Source organism: Podarcis liolepis (genome assembly GCF_965112155.1).
Source record: "Podarcis liolepis genome assembly, chromosome: 10".
Classification (NCBI taxonomy): domain Eukaryota; kingdom Metazoa; phylum Chordata; class Lepidosauria; order Squamata; family Lacertidae; genus Podarcis; species Podarcis liolepis.
In genome coordinates, this window is record NC_139562.1 from 74,749,433 (window position 1) to 74,768,251 (window position 18,819).

The 18,819-nt window shown below is 43.5% G+C and overlaps 1 protein-coding gene across 7 annotated transcripts in view; it reads right to left on the bottom strand.

Annotated features, from left to right (window-relative positions):
- ITPR2 (inositol 1,4,5-trisphosphate receptor type 2) overlaps positions 1–18,819 on the bottom strand; it is a 330,950-nt gene that overhangs the window by 225,084 nt on the left and 87,047 nt on the right. For 4 of the 7 annotated variants that reach the window (XM_083464132.1, XM_083464131.1, XM_083464128.1 and 1 more), the window contains 5 exons: positions 7,765–7,809; positions 3,593–3,747; positions 2,546–2,645; positions 2,297–2,457; positions 339–480 (listed from right to left, as the gene is read on the bottom strand). In XM_083464132.1, coding sequence (XP_083320258.1) covers positions 339–480; positions 2,297–2,457; positions 2,546–2,645; positions 3,593–3,747; positions 7,765–7,809 — 603 coding nt within the window. The remainder of the gene's footprint in view (positions 1–338; positions 481–2,296; positions 2,458–2,545; positions 2,646–3,592; positions 3,748–7,764; positions 7,810–18,819) is intronic. The other 3 variants (XM_083464129.1, XM_083464130.1, XM_083464134.1) reach the window with 3 other exon arrangements.

Consider the following 18,819-nt stretch of genomic DNA (forward strand, 5'->3'; position numbering starts at 1 on the left):
TTATAATTTTGTGCAGCTTTTTGGAAATTTGAATAACTGTTTTTTAAAAAGTTATAAGTACTTTGATTGATTTTTATTATTAAGCCCCAAAATATTATTTATAATTAATATTCAATCATTTAATTTCAATCATTTTGAAAATGCAAATAAAATAATTAGGAGAGGCAGGTTTGAAGAGATTTTTATATTACCTAAAAGGGGACAATGGGTTTAAAAAGTCTGGGAAACACTGACTAAAGGGGTCAGTCCCCCCCACACACCTTGAGGTGATATGCAAACAAGGCCACTGTATCTTTGAAGAATATGCTCCATATTAAATATTTCTATCAATTACATACCTGTGCCAATATATTTTGTTCCCTCATTAATTTTTGCCTCTCTCGGTTGGGCTTAATGACCATCACATCCAACACTTCCTGGCCATTATTGTGCACATCAGCAACAAAGAAAATGAGATCTTCCAACAGCTTGGTTACAAACCTATGTTGTTTGAAGAAGTACAATACAGTGAACAAGTGTAGCTCTGTAACAAAATGTTACAGCGTGGAGTGTTTCTGTTCAGGGTTTCAACCACTCTTTCCTTTCCCGCTGCCCCAAACTCCCAGCAGTCAGTCATCATTCTGCACCCTTGCATCATGTTCAGTCCACATTGCGCTGTTTTGATAAATATTTTATCTCCGTTTTCCCCATTGGGTTCTGGGGGCTGGGGGTGGGAGCGGGGCTCAGTAACATCAACTTATTTCATTTCTTCATTGGTATCTATGGGCAACTTTCTCTTAAGTCCCCAACGACAACAACAAACAGCTTCTCTGTATAATGTAAGAAGTGACCTATCAAGACAATGAAATGGTTCTTTCTAACGGGTGTATGGGCGTTGTCCGAATCGCCTTGTTCTAGCCAGACTATTCTATTCCTGACTCCCACCCATTTCAAATTTCCATGCCGTTCAATTATTATGGAACTGTTTTGAGGGTTACTCAAACACAATTCCAGTTTTTAGCCCCCTGCCGTTTTTTTCTACTTGGGATTTGCTAATACTTTTCTCTTGTCCCACAGTAGTGAGGTTTGGGCTACAGAAGCACAAGATAACTCAAATAGGTATAGATTGTTGGCATCCATCTGTCTCAAAACACAATGGAATGTGCCTCTGGGGATGAAGTCAAACCGCTGTGTTAGCAGTGACCTCCCTGGGGCACAAGCTTGGGCAGTGTGTCTAGAGGTCCTGGGCTGCCCAGACGACAAGACACCTGTCTTTTATATATAAAAGGATAATGATGTAGATAATATAGATAATAATGAATAATGATATTTTTCACATAACCACAACCTCCACAAACATCCACCTTGTGACAGGTATTTTCCTTGTTTGTTATAATTATTACTGACAAAAATATATGGGGTTGTCTCTAGCATGCTGGTTCACCAGCAGACTTTTTTTTTTTTTTTGCACATAGCAGAATTACCTCTTCCTCTCCTGTCCCCTCAAACCCTACCCCACCAGCCACACACCCTCAAAATCAGCTCTAAGGTTTGAGAGGCCCTCTGGAGCAGATCTGGGGGGCATGCAAGGGGAGGACAGGAAACCCATTGTTCCAGCATTACAGTACATACAATCCTCTGACTCCACAAATCTGCAGACCTTCACACCTAAGAAAAACACAATTTTCCACAACTCTTGCACTATCAGAAGCCAAGGGAATACATTATTGACACATTGTATGCACATAAGGAAGTCAATGCACAGAAGTCTTTTGAGCCTGAAAGTGGGGCATGGGGTTGATACACTTTCCCTAATCCTCCTTGTGTTCAATACATACACATTTTTGAAAGCATAAATAGGCTCCAGGGCTGAAAGAGCACAGGGATGGGGAATCTGTGGCCCTCCATATATTGTTGGGCTGCAACTCTTCTCTTTCCTGCCCATTGGGCCATGTGGTCTGGAGGTAATGGCATTCTCCTATGCTGCAATGGGTTAATGCATCAGACTGTTAACCAGAAGGTTGGTGGTCAGAGCCCACTCAGGGACAGCTGTAAGCAGGATTCCTGCAGTGCAGGGGCTGGACTAGATGACCCTTGGTGTCCCTTCCAACTCTATAATTCTGTGATCTTATGACTCCAGCAGCACTTGGAGGGCCACAGATGCCTCACAGCTGCTGTAGCATAATAATGCTGAACTGATCAATTATTTCCAACATCTGGTTTAGTCGTCTCTTGTGAAAGCCTGTATTAGCTGTAGGCATTTGCTTGGTATCTTTAGGTCAGGGAGGGAGGCAAAAGGTAAGAAAGGATCACTGACCTCCTTTCATTTTGAGTTACAGAGCCATTCTCCAACTTTTTAACTGTGGATGCTAAAACCTTGTTGGCATCATTAGCAAAATCCAAATCTCTAACCTCAGACAGAGGAACAGACACAATAGCAAATGCTTCCTTGTCTTCTTTCGTTTGGCAGGTCCCAATCTGTAATATTGGCAGGGGAAGAACAACCAAAATTTAACGTGAGAAAGCAGCTTTCTTTGCTTAAGTTATGTTGACTGTTGGTATTTACCTTTAACATCACAGGCCTTTCTTCGTCTTTGTCTATTGGGATACTGGTACTGGTGACCCATGTGTTGGTGCACAGGTGTCTCAGTCGCACATAAGAATTTCTAAACAAAGTAAAACAACAGCTCTCAAGGAATAAATGTAAAATCATTGGAGCATCAAATGTTGTTTTCAAATCCACTGGGAAGGAATCAGCTAACAATGGGTCCAGCCCTGGTCTCCACCTGTGGTTGGAGGCTTTATGCTCAGATTAACAAGAGGAAGGAAGAAGGAAATGTGGAGCACTAGCCTACCCCTCTTCTTCCCCTGATTTCCTAGCCAGCACCAGCTACCTTCATCACAAAGAGGCAAGTAAAGGAAGGAGGTGGAGGAAGGCTAGCCTAGCATGCTCCCTTCGGAAGCACTATTGCTCTGCAGGGTCATATGGCTTTGCAGTCTTCACACACATAATCACTCACCCCCAGAGAGAGAGAGAGAGATAGGCTGGAGACACCGGCTAAGCAGGTACATGGAAGGCAACCTCTGCCTCTCTCCCAAGCACTACCTGACCTTTCTTCCAAGCTTAAAATAACCCCCTGAAATTGGGTTGCTGCAATGCCCCCTTATTATAGACCGGCACAGGCTCTCTCCTCCTCCACACTTCATCATGAGTTCCGGCACCTTCCCCCCCCAAAAAGCACTGGGTACACGTACATGTACACACACACACACACACACACATATGTAAAGCACCCCTGGATGGTTAAGTCCAGTCAAAGGCGACTATGGGGTTGCGGCGCTCATCCCCCTTTTCAGGCCAAGGGAGCCAATGTTTGTCCACAGATAGCTTTCCTGGTCATGTGGCCAGCAGGACTAAACCACTTCTGGCACAATGGGACATAGTAATGAGTACCAAAGTGCACAGAAACATGATTTATCTACTTGCACTGGTGTGCTTTTGAACTGCTAGGTTGGCAGAAGCTGGAAAGAGCAACAGAAGCTCACCCCATCACGCAGATTTGAACTGCTGACTTTTCAGCTGGCAAGCCCACAGATACACATGCAACACTACCTTGGAACCAGGCAGTCAGCTCGCTGAAGGGTGGTAGCATCCAGTTCAAAAAGAGAGGCAATATCATTTCCATGTGGCACAGACACCAGCGTATACATAATTTTTTCCCCAGCATGTCGTTTCTTCTTTGAAATGAGAAGTTCGCTGTCTCTCTGCGGATGAAGAACAAGGACACTTTGGTTTACACAGCATCCTATTGTTAGTTCTGCAAGAATAATATATTTTTTCTTTGCAAGGTGAAGAGGGTAGGGTTACTAGAGCGAAATTGTAGGGTTACTAGCTTCTTTTCTCATATTCAAAACAGAAGGACCAACCTGCCTCAAGGATGCTGGGATGCAAGCTGCCTTTTCACACAAATAGGTCAGAGGCCAACAAAAAGTCCCTAGGACAGAACATGTTATTGCTCAATGGTGAGTTCCGTCAGGGCTGCTGGGTGTTTGGCAGAGGAATACAGCATCAAAGCGCTGGCTTTAAAGGAGTACAAAGATGAAAGACAAAGGACAGAGAGGAGGCATCGAGCATCAGGAAAGGCTGTGTTTTTTTGTCCCCACCAACAAGGGCAGTCAACTTTGCAAAACAGCTTGTCCATGATATGTGCTCCATTTATATCAGTCCTTGAAATATACTCAGTTGAGTAGTAATTTCATGTTCTTTATTTCAGCTCATAGGAACAGTGAGCAAATCCCCCCCCCCCCGAACCTCAGGCTTTACATACATTATTTACACAATGAGTACCATCTAATTGGTTGATTATGTTTCCCTCCTGGAGCCTGATTGGGCTGCTCCTGCAGGCCAATCAGGTTGTTGCATTCTAGGACACTACCTGCCTCTTGTTCTAGTACATAGCAGTCCTACACTGCACATTTAGCTGTTGAGATGTGGCATAAGCTCAACCAGGAAGCCACTACTGTGAATACAGGTCCTAGCTAGGTATTGTGACTATGAATATCATGTGGTGTGGTATAGCCTTTCTTGGGACTGTATATATGCCCTGGAGGAGGATTCTAAACTCAAATTCTCTCCCAAGTTTTTTTTAATAAACTCAAAGCTACCTGCATACAGAAAAACAGCATGTCTGGATGAAGAATTTTAACCGAGTATTTTTCCTTACTTAGAATGACAGAATCGTAGGGTTAGAAGAGACCCCAAGGCTCATCTTACTACTTTTCTACATGCATTGATCTTTTGTTTTAAACTTAGAGAGACATTCAAGATTATTCTGCTCCACCAGAAATCTGCAACAGTACACTCCTGCACTGTTTCTCTGCATAAGCACGAGTGCCCCAGACTTTATAGGCTCATTCTTTGGAAAAACTGCCTCTGAAAGCATAGTTGCAGTCCTAATGTTATTTCCCTCCATGAAGACCATTAAGCTGCAGTACTAACTGAACTTAAAATTAAATTTAACAACCACCAGAGTTCTAGAAACATCTGCTAAATCAAGCATAATCTGGTGTCTCTGTGTTAAAACAACTTTAGCAGCGGCTTACAAAACCAGCAATCCCATACAGCGTTAACAGAGCTCTAGGGGCCAAATCTCTCTCTCTCTCTTTCCTCTTTTGAAGTCTGCACAAACAGTGGACTCACCCCACTAACTGCCCCCAATTAAATATAGCACACACCTCTCTCTGTATGCTAATTACACCAGGTTTTACAATTTACCACAGGCTATCATGTGGGGGACTTGTGTGAATATGCTTTTAAATACTTTTTGGACTATATTGAGGATTGTGGGGAGTGGGACTGTGGGGAATGGGCGGGTTTGATGAAGGGAGATGGAGACAATTTTGGCTTGGAACCCCCCAGAGGCCTACCCCTCAATGAGAAAGGAAAGAAACTAAGAAAGAGACCAACAAAAGACAAGGAAAAGGGCAAGTATAAACAAGAAGAAGAAGAATTGCAGAAGGGACATGGAAGAGACTTAAGGGCCTCGGACATAAGGCTTCCAGGTTGATGGACTAGATGGAATGGACAGTAAGGACTGACACGATCCGAGTCCAGGAAGAAGGGACGTTGGATGAAGATTGGAAGAAAATCTATAAAGAATTTTTTCTATTTGGGGAATTGGTTAAAAATTAATGAATATTAGGGGAAAATTTGGAATGAAACTATATGACTTTAGCAGAAATGATAACAGGAGTAATGTATATTTGATAACTAAGATTCAAGCTTTAAGGTGTTTTAGGGTAAGATAAGGTTAAATTAATTAAGGTAATGTGAATAATAGAATATGGGGAAAGATGGAAAGGATTGGTTGAGTTAACTATTAGATTAAATTAGGTTAGGATAATTTTTTTAACAAAAATTGAGAAAGATGGAAATAATTTGCTGAAATAACTAATTAAACTAGAATACAAAAAGGGAGGTGTGAGGAAGTCAATGAAACAAGCAAATGGAAGTTGTAGATATGTAATCTGGGATTTTTGTTGTTTTCTTTTTTCCTTTTTGTTGTATTCTTGTATTGGTTTTTGTGTTTTTTCTTTCTTTCTTGTCTATTATAGTGTTGTTTTTTAATGTTTTTTTCTTCTTATAATTCTGAAAACTACTAATAAATATTATTTTTTAAAAAAATATAATATGTCTCCAGCTTAAACACAGTGTTTTTATTTAAACACAGTGTGCGCTTTTATTTAAAATGCATCTCTGGGTCATTTGTGGAGCATAGGAATTCATTCATTATTTTTTCTTCAAAATATAGTCTGGCCCCCCACAAGGTCTGAGGGACAGTGGACCGACCCCCTTCTGAAAAAGGTTGCTGACCCCTGCTATAGGGTAATGAAAATAATTCATAGCCTTAAAAGGTAAAAAAAAAAGTCTCAGGCTTTCTTGATTCTCTTTTGTGCCAGTGTGGTGTAGTGGTTAAGAGCGGTAGTCATGTAATCTGGGTAACCGGGTTCGCGTCTCCGCTCCTCCACCTGCAGCTGCTGGGTGACCTTGGGCCAGTCACACTTCTGTGAAGTCTCTCAGCCCCACTCACCTCACAGAGTGTTTGTTGTGGGGGAGGAAGGGAAAGGAGAATGTGAGCCGCTTTGAGACTCCTGAAGGGGAGTGAAAGGCGGGATATCAAATCCAAACTCTTCTTTGTGCCAGGTCTATACTGAGCTCAGAAGTAGGGCCCTCTCTATAATGCAATGATGATAACCTGTGGCTTATTGTGGAAATGGTGCATCCAAAAAACTATGCAAAGGGTTAATGCTGTAGTGTACAATCTTGTGATGTCATATATACTGTATACTGTATAGTTCAGTTATCAACTTAGAGTTTTAACTGTGAGAGCAGAATGTGTGTTGTGTTATGAGGCTGCCTCCTAAGAGCCAGTCTGTAAATATTAGTCAATCCGATACAAAGTCATGTAAATATATTTTAGTAACGTATTACATGCCTCTCTTGTATATTCAATCTGACAAGAGCAAGCACAGCAAGTAAAGTGATATGCTATTTTTAAACCTTGTGTGGTTTTTCTATGGGAAAAAGAGAACTGTGAAAAACAACTTCTGCACAACTCTGTAAAGTATAATTACCACACTTATTTGGGGGTCTCTCACATCAACAGCACCAGCCAGCATGGCCAATGGTCAAAGATGATGGGACGATGCCCAGCAACATCCAGATTAGCACCTCTGCTATCATGGCTTCCCAAGTCCATAATTCCCTCTTCAACTGTACCAGCCTAACACCCTCTATATATTTTTAGAGTCATGTTGTTGCTATATATTTATTTATATCCCACCTTTTTCCCTGACAGGGTCTAAAGACAGCTTACTGATAAAATATGAGCAGCTAAAAACACGGGGGAACAATAACTAAAAAACAAACATTAATAGAATTAAAGCATATTGTGGCATTTGTTTTTAAGCCAACTCATGATACATTGTAAATTTTGTTTGGTCTGTTTATTTTGGAAAGCCATAATTATTGCCAGTTGCTTGGAGAACTTTTTGTCAGGAAAAGTTGTTGCCAGGTTTTAAAATAAATGAATAAATAGAAAGCAAAAGTCACATCAACATAGGATTTTTAAGCTCCCAACTCTGTAACAGAAATATATTTCTTGTCGATATTGTACACAGTTTGTTTCTACAACCTAAATGTCACAGGCACTTTCTTTCTAATTAGATCAGATTATGTAAGGGAGCATTTCACCACATTTTATTTAAAGAAGCAGTTGCACTTACCAAAGCCTTTTCCCCATTACTACCATCTGGATAGTGTGGATTAAGCTGTAAAAAGAAAGCACTTTTAATAAAATTTTGAAAAAAGGGAGGTTGATCTTAAACTGCATATGTTATGTATGTTCAAAAGGCCATGAATATTGTTCCACATGCACTTAAGGCTTTTCAACTTTCCTTTCCCACCACAAACTCACCTCCTGACCAACAGCATGCCTGTCTTGCCTGTATTAACTCCCAGTTTCTTAGTCTACATCTAGACTATTGCAGCATTTCTGGAACCTGTTCACCAGGTAGGACCAAAACCAGCACAGAACTGTGCCATCCAGGGATCCAATCCAGCAGATGTATACCAGTCAATGGTATAAAAAGCCACCAAGAGGTCTGACAGAAGCGGGTTTGCAGTTCTCCTGTCCAGTTCCAACCATAGTTCTACCAAAGCAATTTCAGTCCTAAATCTGACAAATGCATCTAGATAATCTGTATAATCCAAACCACCTAGAGGTGGGTCACCACCCACTCAAGTGCCTTGCCCCCCCAAAAGAGGATGGAAACTGGTCCAGGTGGTAGAGGGATCTTAGGAGGGTTCTTTCTAGCAGTGGTTTCACATTTTTCACCCCCTCTACACATTTACTCAATTCCTTCCTGAAAGTTTTAGTGAGCAAGAGTGGGAAAGGTCAAGTTTACATGTGGCTGGCCTCAAAGTTCCTGCCCATATTCTCAGGCTAAACAAACTGAAAGATATGCATCACAACAAGACAAGCAGAAATTTTAGGCCCATCCACAGACACAACAATTTATCTGTAGTCCAATCTGCAAAGTGTGGCGCAAATTGGCCACAGTGAGCCACTGAGACTTTTTCTAAAACTCATGTCCTGACAGGTCTAGTATTAACTGAGTCAGGGCCATGGTTGTCATGACAACCACAAACTGCTGAAATGTTCCCTTAGGGAACCTCAGCATTAATGTTGAAATTTTAAAGAACAGTAAGGAGGCAGAAGCCCAACATCACCTCAGAGAGGAAGAATATTGAACAGTGGGCTATATGTACATCAAGAGGACCCCAAGGCTGACTGGTAGACAGGACACCTAGAGAGAAGAATGGCTTTATTTTACCTCCCCAAATTGCAGGATGCAACACTCAGAAATTGGGGGTGGTGTTGGGAGAGGTTAACACTTTCTAACTTGTCCGTCCATATTTCTGTCACACACAAGTTAGGTTAGCATGCTTATCCAGAATCAAATGAATCCAAACCTAAAGTCTCCAGAATAGTCAAGGATGAGAAAAATAACTGGGAGGAGAGAAATAACATCCTTTTAGCCCATCTTCCACACAGCTCCTGTCCTTTTCTGACCACCACATTCATACCTGTGGTCTGAGAAGTGGAATGCAGAAGACACAGTTCAGAGACCCAGCACTTTTCTGAAACCTCTGAAGCTTCAAAGTGTCTATTAACTAATAGTTAGCATGCTATATTGTTATATGAGGAATGTGCCGTTTCCCCCTCCACACACACTCACACACCACAGAAACACACACTCTCACACATACACACATGCAGGAGAGAAACCAAGAAATAAAGTCATATTTTGCTCAGCAATGCACTGCACATGCACATTTCTATGTAGAGCTGAAATGAATGTCTCTTGCTACTTCTTGAGATGCTCACTGCACACATTCAGCACTTGTCTCGGCTTTTCACTGGTTCCTGTATACTTTGGGCCACAAATCCACTGATTTGCTTAATCAGTTGCTTAAAGTTCTAGATGGAGTGATAAACACGGTTTCTTTTTTTATAGCAAAAATTTAAAGATCTTTTACAAGTATTTCCGCCTCCAGTTATACAGCTTATAATGAAGGCAAGTATCTAACTAAAGAGCAGGGTCTTTTTAAATAAATAAATAAATTCCAGGCCATCTAGAACAGCTGGTTATAATTTGTAAACATAACCAGTTCATAAGGTTAATTCAATAGTTTTGGACCCAAGCAATATAATAATAATAATAAAATTTTATTTATATCCCGCCCTCCCCAGCCGAAGCCGGGCTCAGAGCAGCTAACAACAATAAAAGTAACACAGCATTCTAAAATCAATTCATTCTGAAATCAATTCAAAATCAAATTAATAGCAACCTTTGGGCTAGAGTTCTGTGAGGATTACCAAAGGAGGGGGTCAGGCTGTGCCCTGGCCAAAGGCCTGGTGGAACAGCTCTGTCTTGCAGGCCCTGCGGAAAGATTTCAAGTCCTGCAGGGCCCTAGTCTCTTGTGACAGAGCTTTCCACCAGATTGGAGCTGCAGCTGAGAAAGCCCTGGCTCTGGTTGGGGCCAGCCTAACCTCCCTGTGGCCCGGGACCTCCAAGATGTTTTTGTTTGAAGACCGTAAGGTCATCCGTGGAACATACCAGGAGAGGCGGTCCCGTAGGTACGAGGGTCCTAGGCCATATAGGGCTTTAAAGGTTAAAACCAGCACCTTAAACCTGATCCTGTACTCCACCGGGCGCCAGTGAATGTGATCCAATGGCAGGTAAGGAGTCTCACTGCAGCATTCTGCACCCGCTGGAGTTTCTGGGTCAGTCTCAAGGGCAGCCCCACATAGAATAGTACTGAATAGTAACAAGCAGTATTACAAAGTGATGAATAGCCACACTGAGTCAATGGATTCAGAAGTGTACCTTAATATTCAATTCAAGAAAAGCAAAATGTACAAAAAATTGCTTTAAGTTTTACCCTCATACTACCATACTACCCCCTCACAACTGCTTTACCTTCATTTTAGTGTCCAACAACGAAGAAATACAGTAAATAGAATCCAATCAAACACAACTCTGTAAGCATGCAATAAAAGTATTACAAATTGTATTGAGCTTTCAGTGTATTTTATAAGACTCAAAATAATACCAGCACAAAGCATATAAGTACAGTCACGAGGAACTTGAAAAAATATATACAGTCTTGTGAATAGCTATTCAATATAACTGAGATCAAGAGTTCAACTATGTAGTACATTTTGTAGATATAACTGTGTACACAGAGGATTCCAGCCAACGAGACACCTAGGTAAGGTCTTTGTTTCATCTGCCTTGTTCAGGTCGGTCCAGATATATTTAATGCATTATACTAGGATCTGAGTGCCCATGCAAGTCAGGAGCTGAACCACTTATGAACACGAACTTCACATTTTAACTATATCTGAGGATGCCCTTCCTGAATCCCAAAATGGTTTTCGATCTTCTAGGGGGACAGTGGGTATGATTTTCACAGCTCAACAGCCTCAAGTGCTCCTGAAGGTAGGAGTCTATCAATTGATGAAGATGATCATCCAAATGTCATAGACCAAATGGAGCAAACAGCATGCAGACCTAGTGGTGGGAGGAAAAAATCCTTAAATAAGAGACACGGGGGAATGATTAATGGACTTCAATGTCTGTACACTAGTGCGCAAAGCATGGGAAATAAACCAGATGAGCTTGAGCTCTTGGTACAGCAAACTAAATATGACATAATAGGCATCACTGAAACCTGGTGGGATAAGTCCCACGATTGGAATGTAATAATGGGGGGATACAATCTATTTCAGAGAAACAGACCAGACAAGAAAGGAGGAGGAGTGGCGTTATATGTCAGGGATGTGTATACCTATGAAGAGATCCAAGATTTAGAACCTCAAAGCCAAAGTGAGAGCATTTGGGTCAAAATTAAGGGAGAGAAGAATAACAGAGACCTCATTGTGGGAGTTTACTATAGATCCCCAAGCCAAACGGAGGACATAGATGATGCCTTCCTGGAACAGATGGCCAAGCATGCAAAAGGAAGGGAGTTAGTAGTAATGGGGGACTTCAATTACCCGGATATTTGTTGGATGTCAAACTCAGCCAAGAGCATAAGGTCAAACAGATTCCTCACTGGCCTTGCAGACAACTTCATTGTCCAGAAAGTGGGAGAAGCAACAAGAGGAACAGCCATTTTAGATCTGGTCCTAACCAATGTTGATGACCTGGTTAGTGGGGTAGAAGTGGAAGGATCATTAGGCACGAGTGATCATGCTCTTCTGAAGTTTACTATACAGCGGAAAGGAGCAGCCAAGCATACTAGGACTCAATTTCTTGACTTTAAGAAAGCCGACTTCATAAAACTTAGGGAAGTGCTGGGTGAAATCCCATGGACAGTAATACTAAAAGGAAAGGGAGTTCATGATGGCTGGGAGTTTGTTAAGAGGGAGATAGTAAAAGCACAACGTCAGGCAATACCAATGAGACGGAAACATGGAAGGTGCCTAAAGAAGCCAGGGTGGCTATCTAAAGAACTTTTAACTGAGTTAAGATTAAAAAAGGATGTGTAGAAAAAATGGAAAAGGGGGGAAACCACCAAAGAGGAATTCAAACAAATAGCCAGCACGTGTAGACACAAAGTCAGAAAAGCTAAAGCACAGAATGAACTCAGGCTTGCTAGAGAGGTTAAAAGCAACAAAAAAGGCTTTTATGGGTATGTCCGTAGCAAAAGGAAGAACAAAGAAACAGTGGGGTCACTCAGAGGAGAAGATGGTGAAATGCAAACAGGGGACACAGAAAGGGCTGAACTCCTCAATGCCTTCTTTGCCTCAGTCTTCTCCGATAAAGAAAACAATGCCTGACCTGAAGAATTTGGAGCAAATGATTCAGCAAAGGAAACACAGCCCAGAATAACTAAGGAGATAGTACAAGAATACTTGGCTAGTTTAGATGTATTCAAGTCTCCAGGGCCAGATGAACTGCATCCAAGAGTATTAAAAGAACTGGCAGATGTGATCTCAGAACCACTGGCAGTCATCTTTGAGAATTCCTGGAGAACAGGTGAAGTCCCGGCAGATTGGAGGAGGGCAAATGTTGTCCCTATTTTCAAAAAGGGGAAAAGAGAGGACCCAAATAATTACCGCCCAGTCAGTCTGACATCAATACCAGGGAAGATTCTGGAGCAGATCATTAAGCAAACAGTCTGTGAGCACCTAGAAAGGAATGCTGTGATCACCAATAGTCAGCATGGATTTCTGAAAAATAAGTCATGTCAGACTAACCTGATCTCGTTTTTTGACAGAATTACAAGCCTGGTAGATGAAGGGAAAGCAGTGGATATAGCCTACCTTGATTTCAACAAGGCATTTGACAAGGTGCCCCATGATATTCTTGTAAAGAAGCTGGTAAAATGCGGTCTTGACTATGCTACCACTCAGTGGATTTGTAACTGGCTGACTGACCGAACCCAAAGGGTGCTGTCAGAGCCGCTCCCAGGTCCCAGCTCACAGAGGACCACGCTAGCCAGCAGTACTGTACAAAAGTCTTTATTGAGTTACAGTTTCCATTCCAAAGCCGGAGCGCGCAGCTCTACGTCTTAGAAGCTAGACCGGCGAAGCTCCGTCTGAGTCTCCGCCCCCTGTACACCAACTTAATACTCTCGCCTTGCTCCACCTCTTCCTTCTTTCCTTTCTCCTCTGGGTCCCTCTACCCCCCGTGGTCTCTTCCTTCCTGGACTCTTCTGACGCTGACCCCCCCGACTCTTCTCCCTCTTTGCGGCGGGCTTTAGGACCTGGGTCTCTATCCGGGCTGCTTACTGCGCCACCTTCCTGTGTATTTGAACTTGGCGCGCGCGCGCGCGCAGCCTTCAACCTTCCTCTTGACCGTTTCCTCGCTCCCCGATGGAGGTGTGGCCACTCCTGACTCCTGTCCTCCCTCTTGCGGAGAGCCGCCCGATCCCGATACCTGGGACTCCTCCCCCCTGCTGCGCTCTGGTGGGGACGCTGGTCCCGATTTCCAACTGCTGCTCTCTGAACCCCCTCTGGTCCCTTCTTCCTGGGGTGTTCCCCTAGGCGCCCCCCTTGCTCTGACCACTGGTGCCCCTTTCTAAGAATCTTCCGACTCACTGGAAAGACTCGGAGATCTCGGTCCGCTGTCGTCGCTCATATTACCTTCGGATTCCTCCCCCTCGCTCTCTGTTTCCTCCCTCTCCTGTGCCTCTGCTCCTGAACCCCTGACAGGTGCTCATCAATGGTTCCTCTTCATCCTGGAGAAGAGTGACTAGTGGGGTGCCACAGGGTTCTGTCTTGGGCCCGGTCTTATTCAACATCTTTATCAACGACTTGGATGATGGACTCAAGGGCATCCTGATCAAATTTGCAGATGACACCGAACTGGGAGGGGTGGCTAACACCCCAGAGGACAGGATCACACTTCAAAACGACCTTGACAGATTAGAGAACTGGGCAAAAACAAACAAGATGAATTTTAACAGGGAGAAATGTAAAGTATTGCACTTGGGCAAAAAAAATGAGAGGCACAAATACAAGATGGGGGACACCTGGCTTGAGAGCAGTACATGTGAAAAGGATCTAGGAGTCTTGGTTGACCACAAACTTGACATGAGCCAACAGTGTGACGCGGCAGCTAAAAAAGCCAATGCAATTCTGGGCTGCATCAATAGGAGTATAGCATCTAGATCAAGGGAAGTAATAGTGCCACTGTATTCTGCTCTGGTCAGACCTCACCTGGAGCACTGTGTCCAGTTCTGGGCACCACAATTCAAGAAGGACACTGACAAACTGGAACGTGTCCAGAGGAGGGCAACCAAAATGATCAAAGGCCTGGAAACGATGCCTTATGAGGAACGGCTAAGGGAGCTGGGCATGTTTAGCCTGGAGAAGAGGAGGTTAAGGGGTGATATGATAGCCATGTTCAAATATATAAAAGGATGTCACATAGAGGAGGGAGAAAGGTTGTTTTCTGCTGCTCCAGAGAAGCTGACACGGAGCAATGGATGCAAACTACAAGAAAGAAGATTCCACCTAAACATTAGGAAGAACTTCCTGACAGTAAGAGCTGTTTGACAGTGGAATTTGCTGCCCAGGAGTGTGGTGGAGTCTCCTACTTTGGAGGTCTTTAAGCAGAGGCTTGACAACCATATGTCAGGAGTGCTCTGATGGTGTTTCCTGCTTGGCAGGGGGTTGGACTCGATGGCCCTTGTGGTCTCTTCCAACTCTATGATTCTATGATTCTATGATTCTATGATTCTATGATTCTATGATTCTATGATTCTAACATCAACTTTGCTGGGCTGGTCATTTAGTTCGGATGCCTATCGTCTGCCAAAGCAACTACTCTATTCTCAACTCAAGAATGGAAATTGAAATACCGGTGGACAACAAAAGAGGTTTAAAGATGCTCTCAAGGCAAATCTTTAAAAAATTAGTATAAGCACTGATAACTAGGGAACACTGGCCTGCAAACGCTCCAACTGGAGAACAGCCTTTACCAAAGGTGTCTTGGACTTTGAAGAAGCACAAACTCAGGGCAAAAAGGAGAAACACGCTAAGTGGAAGGCACGTTTGGCAAACTGTCACTATGAACAACTCCCACTCGGAAACCTATGTCCCCAATGTGGAAGAATGTGTGGATCCAGAATTGGCCTCCACAGTCACTTACAGACACACTGTTAAGATTGTATTCATGGAAAACAATCTTACTCGGCTGCAAGTTTTCTGTGAACCACGCAGAGACCTCCGGGTATAGGGCGGTATATAAACTCAATAAACAACAACAACAATAGCATGAGTGATCGCCGAAGAATAAGATTTTCAGTCATAATATTAATTGTATTGTATTCCAGGCATATTATACTTTCATTGCATACAGAGTTGTGTTTGATTACCTTCAGCTTACACATAAGGTTTAAGAACAGTTACTTAGCATGCCAGCCTGAAAATACCAGCTTCTAGTTCTGATAAACAGCAAACGTGTTAGCAACCCTGGTTCTGGGCTGTACCACTTCAGACTGCAGACAATTGCTGACATGAATATGGACTTTAATTTTTGTACCTTGAATGGAGGAGCATTCAGTCACATAAGTTCCTCTCCACCTCCCCCAGCAGAGTTTAATGGTAGAGGCCAAAAATGAATTTATCCACTTTGTGAAAAATGAATATATCCAGAAGGCCTTAAGAGAGCAAACATCTGCCTAACTTAAAAGGGAGAAAGAGACTCTGGCAATATCATGGTTAAGACATGGGGAGTTGGGTCTGTGATTATGGGCTGACTCCTGCAGCCCCTCTTCCTCTATCACCCAGCAACTTCCTCTCAGCTCACTTTGTTGCCTTTCAAAGGACTTGTAAAGAAAAAACCACACATTTCAAAAATAATACTATTCCTCTAAATGAGAAGAATGCAGTTGAGGTATATGGCAGGGTGTTTTAGAACAGCCAAAAGGTTCCTTTTTTGAAGTCACAATGACCTTGAATACACTTTGCCTTCAAAAGACAGACACATTCTATTCTAGAAAAACTCACTTATATTGACCAGTTTTTGCTCAGTGAAATGTTAACAGCTGGCTTACTACTAGGAATCAATATGAAATTACTATCAGGTCATCAATGAAAGGATCCCACTTGGGAGCGGGGGGGAGGAGTTTCAGTGAATTTAGTGCTCAGTCACAAATGCACAGCACGCACAAAATGCACTAAGACACACAATAATTTATAACAATAATAACAAACAGGCACACACACACATTTCCAAGCTTTTCCTCTTCATTAGGCTGGCATTGTTCATTGCTAATAGTACACTGATTAGTTTTCAGTTCTCTCAAAAGACTTAACATGTAGTCAAACGTTTATAGGTCCTAAAAGAAATACTGCTACCATATTATCACATTGAGGCATGTCAATCATGTCGAAACGGAGATTCAGTTTGCCCAAGTCTCCAAGAGCTGATGAGGAAACTGTGAGCTGTGGTGCAGGAAAGTAAATCTTACCTCAGCCCTGAGCTCACGAAGTGGCAAGCCACTAAAATTCAACCAGCCCCCACAATAAGGAGACAAGAATACTAGTCTCCCTGGGACTTCTGGGGGAACCATGAATGGCGACGGAGTGAAGAGCCTTAACCACCAGGGAAGGCTCATTCATCAAGAGGGGTTTAGGGGAGAGCACAAGGGCGCTGTGTACCCCAAAAGAAGCTCAAAAGGAAATTTTGAGTGCTGAAGTTTTCGGCAGCACCAGAAGCAAACTCTCCTGTCTGCCCCCCCTCCCCCAAGCCGAAAGACAAGGCGGGAGGGGACAGGATTGAGACGCGGCGTGAAGAAAAACTCCATCAACTCCCTGATGAGAAGCCTAAAACTCCGGCCTGGATGTGGTAACCTTCTCCATATAATTTAAAGCCTGTATTGCATAAAACAACTTTAATTGGACTTAATTGGAAAGTAGAATAATTGGGCGCTGTGAAGGGAGAAATTTAAGGAGGGCCACCCCTTCCTGGTGTAAGCTACCCTGCACGGGGACAATTTACAAGTAGTGATAACATTAAAAGAACTTTATAATTGGTAAATATCCAACTAATTTTTTGCAGTAAAGATAAAGTAGAAGACTGAAAAGACTGGAAGAATAAGTTACAGTGTGCAAGGACAGAAGAGAATCCTGCCTCCCAGTAAAGAAGGGAGGCGAGAGGACATTTTAATTTTCATTCTGATTTCTACGGGAACTCTTGCCGAATGAAAGTATTAATAGACAGAGAGAGCGAGGGACATTGTCCGTACGTTCCACATCTTCAGGAGTTCATTAATAGAAGTTTGGGACAGGTACAAAAGCCTTCTGGAGCCAAGAGTTCCACACTGGTTATCTCCGTTAGAGGCTATGAGTGTAAAGAAAATTAATATGAGAGGGAAATGGGCCACATACGGAGAATTAACAACTAAAGAAGGAGGAAAATGGAAATTAAAACCATACGTATATGTTAAAGATTATGTGTATGATTGGTTGCATTACTTTCAGGTAAATGAAATGTTTAAATGAAATGGTGCGTCCGCTCTTAAAGAAAACATCATTAGATCCCTCAGATCTATCCAATTACCGCCCGGTCTCGAATCTTCCATTCCTGGGTAAGGTGATTGAGAGAGCAGTTGCTGAACAGCTTGGTAGGTTTCTGGATGAAACATCTGCTCTAGACCCATTCCAGTCCGGCTTCCGCGCTGGTCATGGGACCGAGACGGCTCTGGTCGCCCTAACAGATGATCTCCGCAGGCAGCTGGATCGAGGCGGGTCAGGGCTGCTGATTCTTCTAGATCTGTCAGCAGCCTTTGACATGGTCGATCACGAACTCCTGGACCACCGCCTTGCCGACGTGGGGATCCAGGGCACAGTCCTTCAATGGCTGCGCTAGTTTCTCTCTGGTCGGGGACAGAGGGTGGCGCTCGGGGGGGAATTGTCATCACGCCACTCCTTGGTGTGTGGAGTGCCTCAGGGTGCAATTCTCTCCCCGATGCTTTTTAACATCTTTATGCGCCCCCTCGCCCAGCTTGTCCGGAGTTTTGGGCTGGGTTGCCATCAGTATGCTGATGACACCCAACTCTATCTGTTGATGGATGGCCATCCTGACTCGGCCCCAGACACGCTGACCAGATGTCTGGAAGCGGTGGCTGGATGGTTACGTGGGAGCCGGTTGAAGTTAAATCCTTCGAAGACAGAGGTCCTCTGGCTGGGGCGGGACGATATGGGATCGAGGGGGCAACTCCCATCTCTTGCGGGGGTGCAATTAGTGCCAGCACCGTCCGTTAAGAGTTTGGGTGTAATCTTCGATACCTCCCTCTCTATGGAGTCGCAGATTACAGCTATAACAAAGGCGGCATTTTTTCATCTCCGCCAAGCTAAGCAGTTGGCCCCTTATCTCTCTCGTCCTGACCTAGCCACTGTGATCCATGCGACGGTCACCTCCAGACTGGATTATTGTAACTCGCTCTACGTGGGGCTGCCCTTGAGACTGACCCAGAAACTCCAGCGGGTGCAGAATGCCGCGGCGAGACTCCTTATGGGGTCTTCGCTGCGAGAGCACATTCATCCGGTATTATACCAGCTGCACTGGCTCCCGGTGGAGTACAGGATCAGGTTTAAGGTGCTGGTTTTAACCTTTAAAGCCCTATACGGCCTAGGACCCTCGTATCTACGGGACCGCCTCTCCTGGTATGCCCCACAGAGAAACCTACGGTCTGCAAATAATAACATCCTCAAGGTCCCAGGCCTCAGAGAGGTTAGGCTGGCCTCAACTAGAGCC